Source organism: Hetaerina americana, unplaced genomic scaffold (assembly GCF_022747635.1).
Source record: "Hetaerina americana unplaced genomic scaffold, ioHetAmer1.1.p SCAF_1, whole genome shotgun sequence".
NCBI lineage: Eukaryota > Metazoa > Arthropoda > Insecta > Odonata > Calopterygidae > Hetaerina > Hetaerina americana.
Window position 1 is genome coordinate 48,990,355 of NW_027286069.1, and position 14,244 is coordinate 49,004,598.

The 14,244-nt window shown below is 35.0% G+C and overlaps 3 protein-coding genes across 3 annotated transcripts in view; 2 read left to right on the forward strand and 1 right to left on the reverse strand.

Moving 5' to 3' along the window:
- The first annotated feature begins 143 nt into the window (after positions 1 to 143).
- Positions 144 to 4,832, forward strand: Ctu1 (Cytosolic thiouridylase subunit 1). Its single transcript, XM_071582561.1, has 6 exons — positions 144 to 324; positions 463 to 694; positions 773 to 891; positions 991 to 1,182; positions 1,824 to 2,064; positions 4,352 to 4,832. The coding sequence occupies exons 1-6, from the start codon at positions 277 to 279 to the stop codon at positions 4,633 to 4,635; spliced, it is 1,116 nt and encodes a 371-aa protein (XP_071438662.1). The 5' UTR covers positions 144 to 276; the 3' UTR covers positions 4,636 to 4,832.
- A 631-nt stretch (positions 4,833 to 5,463) lies between these two features.
- LOC139685631 (coiled-coil domain-containing protein 115-like) lies at positions 5,464 to 6,640 on the reverse strand. Its single transcript, XM_071582574.1, has one exon. The coding sequence runs from the start codon at positions 6,270 to 6,272 to the stop codon at positions 5,673 to 5,675; it is 600 nt and encodes a 199-aa protein (XP_071438675.1). The 5' UTR covers positions 6,273 to 6,640; the 3' UTR covers positions 5,464 to 5,672.
- Positions 6,641 to 6,890: 250 nt separating this feature from the next.
- Positions 6,891 to 14,244, forward strand: part of cutlet (chromosome transmission fidelity protein 18 homolog) — a 36,287-nt gene continuing 28,933 nt past the window's right edge. The window contains exons 1-5 of the mRNA XM_071585861.1: positions 6,891 to 6,987; positions 7,096 to 7,257; positions 7,720 to 7,852; positions 9,948 to 10,062; positions 12,095 to 12,178. Of these exons, the coding sequence (XP_071441962.1) occupies positions 6,891 to 6,987; positions 7,096 to 7,257; positions 7,720 to 7,852; positions 9,948 to 10,062; positions 12,095 to 12,178 (591 nt within the window). The remainder of the gene's footprint in view (positions 6,988 to 7,095; positions 7,258 to 7,719; positions 7,853 to 9,947; positions 10,063 to 12,094; positions 12,179 to 14,244) is intronic.

Consider the following 14,244-nt stretch of genomic DNA (forward strand, 5'->3'; position numbering starts at 1 on the left):
TTAAAAAAAATTAATGAATCATTGACCTAAATTCAACATATTGCAAATGTCCAAATATTAAAATCTTAGGTTTTAGGAGCAGAAAATGTATAGCATTTCCTCCTTATTACAAATAATATCTATATCCTGGAAATGATGCATGTAAATTATTATATTGGTACTGTTTACTAGTTAAATGTTATAAAATCACTTATTTTCTTACTTGAATTTGAATTGTAACTTGGGAGTTTGTACTCAATGAATCATATGCGGAGTACCTAATTGAATCAAAGAAAAATGCCTATACCTTGTGCCTCAGGATGTGGAAGAAATGCCGTATTAAAGGTGAGCAAGAAAAATTCAATCGACCACTGGCGTCAGAAGTTTGGGATCATTTTCCGCTTAAACTAATCATAATTTTGCTAGAATACTACGGAATGCACTCATTATATCTTTCCTTATCTCATAATTCTGCAATGACAGCGTCCAAAGACAGGCTGCGCACTTTGTAAGCAGTGCTTCTTCGTGGCATTTGAGTCGGAGGTTCACGACACTATAGTTAAAGGGCGACTGTTTAAAAAAGGTCAGCATGTCGCAGTGGGAGCCTCAGGCGGTAAAGATTCTACCGTTTTGGCGTACGTTCTGCAATTACTCAACGAGAGGCATAATTACGGCATAACCCTGACGTTACTTTCGATTGACGAAGGAATCACAGGTAACCAGATAACAGACTCTTATGTAGGCTAGTGTTAATATGAAGTGGCCTATTCCTTCGTTTAATTTTCTATTCAAGGTTACAGAGATGATAGTTTGGAGATGGTGAAACAAAACCGCGATGACTTGAACCTGCCTTTGAAAATACTCTCTTATAAAGATCTTTATGGGTGGACAATGGACGCTATCGTACAGGAGGTAATTAGTTAGGATGTACTGAATGATATGCGAAGATATTGTATTGAGATTCTGAGGTATTTAATGTCTATTTGGTATATCCTTTTTATTTACAATTAGGTTGGTAAAAAGAGCAACTGTACATATTGTGGAGTTTTTCGTAGAGGGGCTCTTGAACGTGGAGCAACTATATTGAATGCTGATGTGATAGCTACTGGTCACAATGCTGATGATATGGCAGAGACTGTCCTGATGAACATAATGAGAGGCGATGTAGCTCGTTTGCATCGCTGTTGTGACACTATTACCCAGGTGAATTTTTCAAACTGGTTTCCTAATTACATGTTTTTTGCAATATGGTTCTGCATGTTGTGATGATTTACCCATAGTAAGCATGCATTGATATTATTTACCGAAATAATTTAAGATACAACTGCATATTGAACAAGAGAAGATTTTGATCCAAATATTTTATGAGAGAATTGAGTTTATTTTACAAAAAATGATAAATGCTTGCGAATCACGTTTTACATGTTACCTATTGCACATTTCGATTCTGAAAAAAATGTGAGATCATGGGGTTTAAATTCTTGACAAGATGATTCTAAAATCCTAGTTGGTTAAATCATTTTGGGCCAAATACATTAGTATAAGTTATAAACTATGTGATGCCTATCTTTTGACAAAGTCAGAGAGTGTTATTTACACTGGTTATGTCATGTTAATTTAAGCAGGGGGCCATCTAACTGTCATCCGCATAAGTTGACCTCACTGGAAAATTATTCGTAAAACCAAATTTTCTCCCAGGAAATAGAAAGTTTTTAACAGAGTATGGTAGCAATCTGGGTTGAAAATAAAATAATCCAAAAATAATTAATGCTTGGCAGTATTTTATTATGTGTGGAGTATTCATATATGGAATAATATAATCTTAAATGATTGCTGTTTTTTAGGATTCCCAGCATTCCAATCAAGATGTATCTATTAATAATGGTACTAAGGACCTTCCAAGAGTGAAGCCCCTTCGATATTGCTATGAAAAAGAGATCGTCCTCTATGCTCACCATGCTAAGCTACCATATTTTTCAACAGAATGTACATTTTCACCATTAGCATACAGAGGACATGCACGAACTTTCCTCAAAGATCTGGAAAGAATAAGATCCTCTGCAATCATGGATATAATACATTCTGGTAAGTTGAGAGATCTTTTGAGGAAGAATCTTGAGCTATTCCTTTAGGTATTTGATGTTTCAAAAGTCAAGATACATAGCATTTCAAGTCAAGATATTTAAAATGTTTGCCGCAATGTATATGTGAGAACAAGTTTTATTCATTTTGCTGTTGGTCAATTATCTTGCAAGCTTTTTCCATTGATCAGTTGCTGATTTAATCAAGAGTTATTCCTGATTTGCATCTAAAAATTTAAAAATTGTATCCAATGTATCCAGTTCTGTGAGAGCAACCCCTTACTTTCAGCATATTTATTGACATGGCATAGCATGTAATCATCCTGATCCTGTTAGATTTTGATTTAAGGATATCTATCAGACTCTCAAATCTTGAGAAGAGGTTCTGTAATGACTCACTGACATAAGATTTACAATATGCTGCAGAGATAGGCACTACATATTTCTGGCTTGTATGCTTCTTCATCAGCTAATCCTTGTCTATAGCAAGTCACTTTAGGTCCGTGGTATGGCAATCAGCTCTAAGGGTTTATAGAGTAGACAACAGGATATTGGATCGTTTTTTCAATTTCTCACATTGCTATGTTTGGGGACTTATCTGCTCCATTTGCATATTTGTGCTCCTCCTTTCTCCTTAGGTGTTAGCATTTATGTTGATTTCTTGATTTCTCTGGACATCTGGCTCTCATACAGAAATGCTTCATGGAGTCCATTCCAAAATTAATAGTGATGTCTCAGTGCCGACCAAATGAAAAAAGACTAATTGGCATGCATTTTTTTGAGATTTTTTAAATAAGGGAATAGTAGGGGAGACAAAGGTGCAAAAAAATATGAAGGAGTAGCCATTAAAATGCTGCAGCATGGATACTGCATCATAGCACAAGTGTGTGATAAATAAAAATCACCAACATTCCATTGTATGCATTTGTAAAATGTAAATGTATGTACAGGATCCGTACAATTAGTCTTGTGACTTGTCTAAACTTGTATAGCCTCAACAGAGAGGTGGATGGGGTTCCAACCGGTCGCCTCGGTAGAGAGGTCCCCCACCACTCAGGTGCACTTTAGTTCAGTCGCTTCCAGGCATGCGTTGAGAAATAAGGTGGATTTTTGTGACGTGATCGTTTGTGGTATCGTTGTGCCAGCATGGAGGGCCCGTTGAGCAGTGCTGCGCTGTGAAGTTTTGCCTTAAACTTGGGAAATCCACGTCAGAGACCTTTGAACTAGTTAAACAGGCTAATGGGGATGATGCCGTAAGCCGCACAAGAGTTTTTGAGTGGCACAAAATGTTAAAGGAAGGCCGGGAGCTTGTGGAAGACGAGCACTGCATTGGATGCTTAATTGACCCACATGTTAAACAAATTTTGCTACAACAAAAGAGAGCTATTCGCTCTCTTGCTAATAAACCAACATGTGATTCCTTCAAACCTTTTATTGTTAGGTATGGAATCATAACTGTATTTAGTTTATATACCATTAAGGCTCTGATTTATGTGAAAGTTAATCTAGAACCTTACCAATTAACATCTCACATCCATAATTACACTACAAGAGGTAAAGGGAATCTAAATACTACTTATTGTAGACTGTCCTCAACTTACAACTCATTTTATATTGTGACACATTTAACTCTTAAACTGTCTGCCTACTCAGTTGAAATTGGACTGTATCCATGATTAAGAATAGGGTATATGCCTGGTTACTTGCTCACCCACTTTACTCATTTGACGAATTCTTTTTTGACAATCTTCATCAAATTTAAGAACTTATGTTTAGAAATTAAGTAATAATTATATTGACGATATTTGCTGTATTTTCCCATTGATAACATGCATGTTATCTATAGAAAAATGTTCAGATAATTGAAAAAATGCCCATGCACGTTATGCAATGAAAATTGAAAAATTCCAAACATAGACATATTTTTACACTCACTATATATAATTTTTATGCGCATACATATATGTATACTCAGATTAGCGGCATCTTTACACTTTCAAGATAACTATGAAGCCCTGGGCACGTGGTGTCTATACAAATTCATAATAACTACGAAGTTCTGGGTGCGCGTTAAACATAAGGTGCACGTTATCGATGGGAAAATACGGTAATATGGTTGTATCATTTTTCAAAATGAATATATTATTGTTAAAATATAGGCTAAATACAGTGCTCGGCCATTTTTGTTTTTATTTATTTTTTTCCTGTGGAATCATACATTTTTTTAAATTAGGAAAGCACATATATAGGCCAGTTATTGGTGATGCTTTAAAGTGTTTTCTTCATTACAGGGGAAACATTGCGGATAGGAGTAGTAGAACAGCTGCCAAACAGAGGACATTGCACTAGGTGTGGACAAGTGTCAAGTGCTTCCAGTGGTGTATGCAAGTCATGCATGCTTTTAGATAGCTTAAATCAGGGAAAGCCAAAGATTTCTTTGGGTAAAGCTAGAGATGTAGTGGACAGCGTGGGTAATGCAAGTTTTAGTGGTGCAGATTCTAATGCTTTGACAAGTAGTGACTCTGTGAGAACTAGTAATGATAAAATGCGGGACATAAAATCTATTACATGGTGAATTTTTTGCTGTTCACTTTACTTTTTTTTAAATTGAAGAACCTATGTGAAGATTTAATGATTTCAGTTTTATCTATATTATCTGAAATGTGATCAATTTTTGTACAGAAAATAAATTCATGTTATGTTATGTGCTATGCTTCATTGTATGCAAGTGAATATGATATCGTATTAACACATTAAAATTTTAAATCGCTGTGAAGTCCACTTCTTTATAACAAGACCAGCCCATGATGAAATGCATTCATATGTATCAGTAAAATATTGTCACTTATTCAAATTCTAAACTTATTCTCAAATTGTGAATATGAATAAGTGCTCAATGGACGTATGGAGGGAGTGGATGAAGTAAGTCTGGTGCTTTCCCAACTTATCTGCTTGATGAACTTTTCTCGTGTCTACCACGGGGCCCATGGAAACCCTGACCCGGTAGAAGACCTTAGTAAATTTCATCAAGGGAGTAGATGTTGGTAAGCTACATTCGCCTGAAGATGATGAGTCAGTCATCCATTGAAAGGTTTAATGCAGTAAAGTACAGTTCGTAAAAAAGGCACGTACTAACTCTATGTATGCCAAACGACTTTCTTCGGAAGTATTGTGTATATAAATAATATCCACGCGGATCTATATTCATGGGGGGTACTAAGATATTGGATAGTGTGTTATGTTATCTATATATCCAATGTATATAGTTCATGGAGAGACCTGTGCGGGTAAATTATGTGTTATCATCTATCATAACAAAGAGAGATACATATCAGGTAACCATCATTCAAAAGGATTAATAGATATAGTTGAAAATTAAGTGTTAACACTGCCATCAAATGTACAAGACTTTAGTTCTTTTAATGTACACATAAGGTACAGATTCATTCTGATTTATTTACATTGTTAAAAAATTAACAAACAACCATAGTCACTTTTAATACTGGAAATAACAAGTCATTACAAAGGCAGCATTATACAGGATTCCCAAATAACCGAAAAGCACTTTATATATTCTAAATTACCCCATATTATAAACAGTTCCTTCCAACATCACATACTATTTTCAACAGACTTGACAACCTTGAGAGCGGCCTCAATTTTTTCAATTCTATTTTGAATGTTAGCACAGTCAATAGAGAGTGTTACGGACTTTTCAAAGGCTTTTTGAGCCAGTTTCAGCTCTTGTGGTACTAAAACACCAAACCACTTTAAAGGCTCTACATCACACTTCTTTGAAAGAACAAGTTTAGTCTGTTCATACGAAGTCTCTGCATCTTCGTCCTCAGTTGCTATCTCCGGCTTCTTCTCACTTCCTCTATGTCTTAAATGCATTGAACAGTCAGGTTTCTTGGGATCACCTCTATCACTTGCATCGAACTTGAGAGAATTTTGGACTCTTTCTTCCAACGATAGAATATCTTCGTCACTTGATTCTCTGTGCACACAGTAACGCGCCATCATTAGTTGCTCGTCGCTCGTTGGAAATTGCATCATGGAAACTCTTTCCTTGCCCAAAAGCATCCTAGCTTTCGCCAAGAGTATAAAGCCTTCGCTCATAGTTTTTTCCATTTCTACTTTAGTTTTCACCAAGTCGTCCATAGACTGCAACAGATTGAATGATAAGGAATCCATATGTTCACAATCAGCCATTACTTAGGAAGAAAATGCGATTTCTTTGAATAGTCAATATGCGCAAACAAACGAATCTTCTAACTGATGACTCGTTCAGCTATAAGGCATAATTAGCTGCAAATAGAGGCGTTACTAATTTGCCATTAAATGACAGGGCAGAATGGTTCTATTTGCTGATTGGGCTATTTAAGCTTCTGTATTCCTACAAAATGAAGACACCCGCAGCAAAGTCACTATAAACGTAAACCTGTATATTTTCAGCTTGGGTACTGTTCAACTAGGTAAAGATAGCTAAGGTCCAACTGACGTACAGAATCACGATAAAAAATTAATTGGCCCACGAAAGTGCATAGCTGCCCCCGACCGTGTTTTCATGATAATCAACTTATAACACATGATATTTTATATTGTTTTTTTTACTTGAAATAAGAATCGAAATTACTTCGCAAAACTATCGCCTTTTGTCCAGGTTTCGCGCCACATCAATTGCGAAAACATGAATATGCCCTAAGTCATTTATGCTTGGATGAGACTGTGATATACAATTCCAATAACCGCTCTGGTGAATATTTTTTATTCTTGGTGACACACTATATGTGCGCTGGCAAGGAATTATCTTCATAAATATTTTTCGCGATGGATTTTCCTGATCCAGATGAGGAATTCGAATGTATGCATGCTGATGAACTCGAGTATTTAAGAGAGTTAGAAGAAGACATCGATTGCAGAGATAGTGAGTTTTTCTCTTTATACTGGATTTTTTTATTATTATTATGAGCAGACTATACAATCAAGTTGGCAAATGTCGCCGACATTAATTCCCAGTAATTGATTTTTACAGGTGAATATTCCATCGCTCTCCCAAGTGATCGCACGTCCGCAAAGGTTGAGGAACTTGCCAAACCATTGGTAGAAAATGAAACTGATGGCAAGAGAAAGATCGATGAATTGTTCGGTGACGTCTTAGATCTTTCATCTGACGAGGACTGTATAAGTGTCCCAGGTGTGATAATATTGTTCCTTTCTTGTTGACATACAAATATTAATTCTCACCTTCATCCGTTATCCATAAATCAATACAAATTATAAGGCGCTTTCGAAGTACCGCACAGTTATGTGAACGTTTGTACAGTTTTCCGGGTACACTTTTACAGTTACAGCAACCCGAACTGTGGCCAACTGAAATATCTTAGTGTGTCCATCTTATTTCTCAACTGGGATCAGTACATCACAGTGAGGAACAAGCCTAACTTGGCCCAGTACCCCTGTTGTGTTTGGTTGTATCTTGGTGCATTCATTGACCATTGACTCATCATTCCCCCGGATACCTCCTTAATGCTTTCCCTCGGTGTCAATCATCTTATTCACTTAAGTTCTCAATGTTTTAAGTTATGTATTTCTCAGTTACTGATATTCAATGTTTACGGAAAACCATAATTTCAATTTCGGTTTGTTTATTACGTAGCTAAGAAAAGCTGCCTTTCAACTAATAGTAGTGAGCAAATCTGTGATGAGATGCTGATGGAGAAGATAATTTCCCGAAGGAAGCAAAACATGGGACTTGAAGAAAATAGTCCTTCTCAAGGCTCTAATCAGAGGTAGGTGTTCAGAATTTTTAATTTATTTTCCTCTCCCCTCTTTATATTTTAAATAAATCATACATTGTCACTGGAACAATGTTGCCAGTTTTAGAGGTTCATTTGCCTGGACCTATGTTTATTTCTAATATTTTCCTTGTCTATCGTATATGACACTTTTTCTAAAGTGTCTTCCTTTCTCTTCATCATTACCACCCTTACCCTCACTCTGCTTACTGTTGCTGGTAAGGCTTATTTATACTAACAAATAATATAAAAATATTGGTGTGAAATAAGTGTCAGAAATTGTTGATTTTCCATAATAACTAGTGAGAGATATTCTTGCAAGAGCAGATTTAGCCACCAAGGAGAAATACACATTTAACAAAATAAAATATATAACATGGTTCAACACCAAGTACTATGCCATACAATAACAGTATAGGCATTAAGTTTTCAGCTTTTATCCCAGACTTTCACTGCATAGGCAGTTTTATAATACATATTTGTTAAATGTGGTCCAACTACCTTTCTATTCTGAAAGTTCGCTAGCTGATACATAGAACCTTTTAACATATGTGTAATAGTTTAATATATTATTTAGAATCTTAAAGATATTTAGATTTATTAAAACAGTAATGAAATGAATGTGATGAAAAGGTCAAAGAGAAATATTATCTTTAGCTAGTTAGGCCTCATTTAGATTATGCCACAGGTATATGGGATCCTCACAAAGTTGGATTAATTACTGAATTGGATCACGTGCAACTAAGAGGAGCTAGATATGTAAAACGTTTTTATGATAAATTTAGCAGCATATTCAAAATATTGGAGCTGCTTGCCTGAGAATCACTCACTGAGGGAAGTTTAATCACAGATAAAATCTCTTGCATTAATTGGGAGGAAGTCTCTTTAGCGGTGATGTTAAAAATGTAATATGGTACTGTGGTAGGAGTGATCATGTCAATAAAATTAGAGAAATCAACTGTAGAACAGATAAATTTAAGATGTCATTAATATCATGAATGATAAGGAATCAGAATAACATTGTCTGATCGCAGTACGGTCATATTTGGGTCAAAATTGGTCTGGTGGGTATTCACCCCCTGCCGCACACCCTAGCATTTGCTTGCAGGGTACTAAAATAAATGAATTAATGTTTTAAAAATATTTAGCATAGGAAATGATATGATTACAGCATTAATTAATACAGTGAGTAGTAGTAATAGTACAGTATGCAGCGATTAAAATTTCCCAGAAGAGACTTGTATGGCATGATATTAGAGCACTTATTAGAGAGCTTTAAAATGCTTTCAAGCAGAGGTCATCTCTGACCAAAGAATGTAGAGCTACTGTCACCGTGAATCAAGATTTGCTAAAATTTTACATTTTTGAACTTAAAAAAAACAGGGAGCAAACCTTTTTTCAAAAATATTCAAGAGACTTGGATTATCATGCATTCCATGGAACTAATATACAAGCTATCTTTGGCTCCAGGCATCAAGGTTCAAAATTAATGTCTTGCTTGTTGATTTGAAACAGAGTGACCCTCGTGATTATTGGAATGGGTTACTCTCCTCAGTCTTGGAGGGGGAGTAATAAAAATATAAGGCCTGGTGGAAAACATCTTATCATTTATGAATAGACTTTGCTTTACCTATTTTTAAGAATACTCTTGGAGTATCAATTCTTGAGTTGATCCCTGGATCGTTAAAAATTCACCCTTCCTGGCACCTTATGATGTAATTGAAGACATTATCACAGTAGTTCATATTATTATCATTAATATTAATTTTTATTGAGCCTTTATGTGGTCAGTCATAATAATGCATTTCTATTGGTGATGTGTGTGCAAAAGGTTGCGTAGATATAAAAGGCCCTGGAAAATTCGAAGATTTTTTGCCATATACAACAGCCACCCCTTAATGACGGAAACATTTTTGCCCATTGTTAATAGAAAGTCCAAAATTGGCATTTTCATAATTCAATTCATGAAATGAGCTTGGTTTAATATACTGAAAGCTGTGACTACCTCTTTATAGTTTCAGTTTCTTAATCAAGGGTTTTCTGTGATGTAACCTATGTGTAAAATATTTTAATATTTATATATTTCAAGGCATGAAGGCTGCATTACAAGAAACATACCGCCTTGGCCATTTGTCCCGACTACCAATGATGATGGGAAAAAGGTTTATGTTCGACTTTTATCTGAAGAGACATTTAAGCAGCAGGTAATGATTTTTGCATATCTATTTTGAAAGAGATAATTTATTCTCTAGGTCATACCTCTTCAGTTTAGGAGAGAATACAGCTTTTCGTCATGACTTAATATTCATACTGAGAAATACAGGTTTATAAAAAATTAGAAATTTCAGTTCTATTGCAATTTTATTTTGGTTGTTTCTTTTTGTGTGAGAATTAGTTATTAACTAGTCTGTGTGGGCTGGAATGTTGAATAACAGCTCCTCAAATGTTTCGAAAATCAATTGTTTTGTGTTGCTTAGAAAAGCTCCTCGCTTACGGAACTTTGATAAGTGAATTAAACCACGAAGTTGAGAATCCACCCTTATCTCCACCAACTATACTTAAACTTAATAGTGACAGAAATTTTTATTGCTAAAATATGAATAAAATTTGTATACTAGATTAAAAGGAGAAGTATTGTTAATATAAGAGACTGCCACAACAGTGATGAAAGTATTGTGAGAAAAAGTTATTTAGACCATTTGTACAACTATTCATTCTTGGCAGTAGGCAAGTTCATCTATCTTCTACTTTCCATTCTGATGATACAAACCAAAGTTCGAAATCACAACTGTAATATCCATTTGATTTCCGTTCAATTTAAATACTTTATTATTAGGAGATTATATCATTTAAGCTTACTGTTGCATGATTTTAAATCAAACTTGAACCAAGTGTGCAAAAAATTTTCACCATCAATTAATAATTAGGTATGGCATCGATATTTATTCTGTTGTGCATTGAAAGCCTACCTCAAACTTACCACCAAAATGATAATAATATATGAGAAAAGAAACGGTAAAATTCAATAAAAGTTGCTAAGTGCCCCATGGGGAGGTGATATTTTATGTAAATTCTGGGTTCCAGGATTTTAATTTGAGGTTTTGATTGCATTGAGTAATATATAATACGAGGGCGATTAGTAAGGTCTCCAATTTTTTTTCATGAAAAATCAAATTTATTCTCAGCTTTGCATACATCATTGGAAAGGTTGAGCATTTATCTATTTTTCTTAATAGTTGCCTTGACGATCAATCGCTTTTTGCATCCTTGTAAGCAGCTTTTTAATACTGGCATCATACCTCTCTCCCACCGTGTATCGAAGCCAATTGACGACTGCTTCTCCAATATAAATTCATCGCCCATTTAGTGGAAGTGTATGGACATCAAAAATATGCGGAAGTGGTGCAGGGAGTTTTTTGACGGCCGGGAAAATATCCATGATGAGCAGCGATCGGGGCAGCTGAGTTTGCCGGAATCAATGGTGGCTCCAATTGATGAGATGGTGCGCAATAACTGGAGAATTACCTTTCATGAAGAGAGTGGCTACTTCTGTGTGCTGAATATTGTGTTAAAGGTCCTCAGTTACAACAAGGTGTCTCACCAAAGGAGTGTGTTTGCATCATGACAATGCACGTCCACATGTGTCACGTCAAACGACTGCCCTACTCAATGAATTTGGCTGAGATATCATCGACCATCCTCCTTACAGCCCGGACGTTGCCCCCTGTGACTACCACTTGTTTCCCGCTCTCAAAAAACACCTTGGAGGACAGAAATTCAAGCTGGACAAGGAAGTGCAAGAAGCAGTCTTCAGTTGGCTTCATGACCCAGCAGGAGAAAGGCAAGACGCTGGTATTACAAAGCTGGTTTCAAGGATGCAAAAAGTGATTGATCGTCAAGGCGACTATATAGAAAAATAGCTAAATGCTCAGCCTTTCTAACAATGTACACAAAGTTGAGAATAAATTTGATTTTTCATGAAAAAAACATAGGAGACCTTAGTTTATGAATAACCCTCGTGATAGAGTCCTGTCTGGGCTGTAAAAACTTATGTTAATTCAGGGTGAGTTAACTTGATTTTTCAAATTTTATTGCATCATTTTTTTCCATGAATTTTTCTCGCAACATGAAATATCATAAGAAGGGTTCAATTCATCCATAAACAGTGAATGGTCATTTAACCTGTTTAACTGACATATGTATGTATTGTCTAAAGGTCTAATCCTTATTTTTTAGGTTGCCTCTGTTTCTACTTCCGGGAAATACCTAACCCTTCTTTCTGAACCTTATCATGTCGTGAAAAGTCAAGCTGAGGAATATGTAAGTATATCATATTTTTCTTATGAATTAATGTAAGAGTCATGAGAAGAAGTTATGTGTAAAGTTGCTGCTTCTTATTTTCTGAAGATTATATAGTTCTACATCAAAATCCTGCTAATCAATAATAGCATAAAGGGACTATAGAGTAATTCCTCGTTTTCCATTAGCTCTCTTCCTTTCTCATTTCCTTATTTGATTCACCTTAAAATATCTGATTTTTTGAACTATTTATAGTAAGGGACTGTCAGAAATAGATATCCACAGGTTAAGTATGTTCCTTATTTCCACTTTCTGGTTATTTTCCAGGATCCCCGACCTCTCTCTCCTTTTTTGAAAGAACATCCAAAATTTTGACAACTCTTAAAATTGTAAAATTAGATAACTTTGCTGTATCTAAAATATGAGTGTTTAAATTTTCTATTCCAAATATTAGCTGAAGTCTAACAAAAATTTAGGATGCAATGAAATTTTCTCCCAAAAATGTTCAAGATAATCATACTTTCAAAAGTTAAAAAATTTTTGACCTTTGTTATCTTGAAAGAGTGATTCATTTTTTACTTTCCTGTGACCTCAGGGCTGAGTTTGTTTTAATTGGCATCTGCATTTGAAGGGTTAAAGAATAGTTAATGCACAAGTCATTGTAAAATAAAAATGGTTTTTTGCTGCACTCTTTCCGGGTAAAGCTTGTGAAATTTTTCCTTTCTGCAATTTATGGTATTAAGACTTCTCAAATAATATAATTGTGTAACTCAAAGTTAAATGCTTGGATGTCAAATGGCCCAGACCAACCTCTTCCCCCTTTTTTTGAACTTCATGCAATTTCACAGACCCATCCTTACACCCAAGTAAATCAGCAATAATTAATTTATATAATTCAATTTTTATTCTTATTTTGTTTGTTTATCTTAATTATATTTGTTGTTAAGAAGAAATTAGGTTTAGTGTTGTTGTTAAGGGAGCACACAAAATATTTGTGCAAAAAAAATAATCTTGTGAAAGGAGTATTGTTTTTCTCATAATGACTTTAATGAATTAGAATTCTAACCAGTAATAAGTGATGTAAAACTGCCATTAATCACTTCCCTGCATCTTCCCTCAGTCTGTGGCTATAGTTTCTAGATGGCCTTGAAAAGTATAATGTAACCTTTTCTTAATGCTTCATGTAATCCTTAAATTGAATTCCTTGCTCTAAAATGCAGAAGACCATTATTGGCCAAACTATTAGTGAAATCCAGAAATTTCGTAATGTAGAAATCATTTTCCTTAGTTTGGAACTGCCTAAAGAAATTTGCAGTTAAAGAGGAAGCTTCAATAGCTTAATTAGTTAAAACACTCTTCCAGAAATCTCGAGGATCCTGGTTCAAGTCCCAGTCAAGGCAAATGATTTTTGCATTGAAATTTCTGCATTAAATGTTTATCACCAGATGACTCCATCACTGTCATGGTATCTCTTGTAGTTCTTTGAATTCGATTAAATATTAGCATTAACTCTAAAAAAAGTTTAATTATCATGTATTAGAAAACTGCTGGCTAAAATATATGTTGTCAATCGCCAGCTTCTGAGTCAACCTGGACATAAACCATCAGCCAAACAAGCATTATTACTAACTTCTTTCTACCCTTGTACTGAATTAACATGACATAAAAAGCAGATAATGGGAACTGGGCAATAATATAATTTCCATGCACGTGAAAGGTCAGTATATTGCATTGCATTTATTGCATTTTGTTAAATTGAGGCTATTATTGTGATTACAATTCAACAATTTCAGAGTGAAAAAAATCATTCACCTTGACCATGATGAATTTTAAACTCTGAAATTGTTGCATTGTAATGGATGTTAGCGGATAACTCCATCAAAAAGTTGCTGTCATAACATCTCCTGCAGTTTCTTGGATTATTATTGTGACTTTGGGCATGCACTTTCAGCTAGCATAATTTCTATCACTACTGTTAATGACAAATTGGCTAGTTTTAAGAGGATTTCTATAGACTTATTACTTATCAGCTAAATAAATTTCAATTCAAACTGTTTCTTGTCCATCTCCCTTAAAAGTATGTGAAT

What these genes read in the sequence shown, in the direction of transcription:
- Ctu1 (XM_071582561.1), top strand. Translation starts at nt 277, where the DNA reads ATGCCTATACCTTGTGCCTCAGGATGTGGAAGAAATGCCGTATTAAAG. An exon ending in GAAGAAATGCCGTATTAAAG is followed by an intron (nt 325 to 462) that starts GTGAGCAAGAAA and finishes CTGCAATGACAG; the next exon opens with CGTCCAAAGACAGGCTGCGC. An exon ending in GTTGTGACACTATTACCCAG is followed by an intron (nt 1,183 to 1,823) that starts GTGAATTTTTCA and finishes GCTGTTTTTTAG; the next exon opens with GATTCCCAGCATTCCAATCA.
- LOC139685631 (XM_071582574.1), bottom strand. Translation starts at nt 6,272, where the DNA reads ATGGCTGATTGTGAACATATGGATTCCTTATCATTCAATCTGTTGCAG.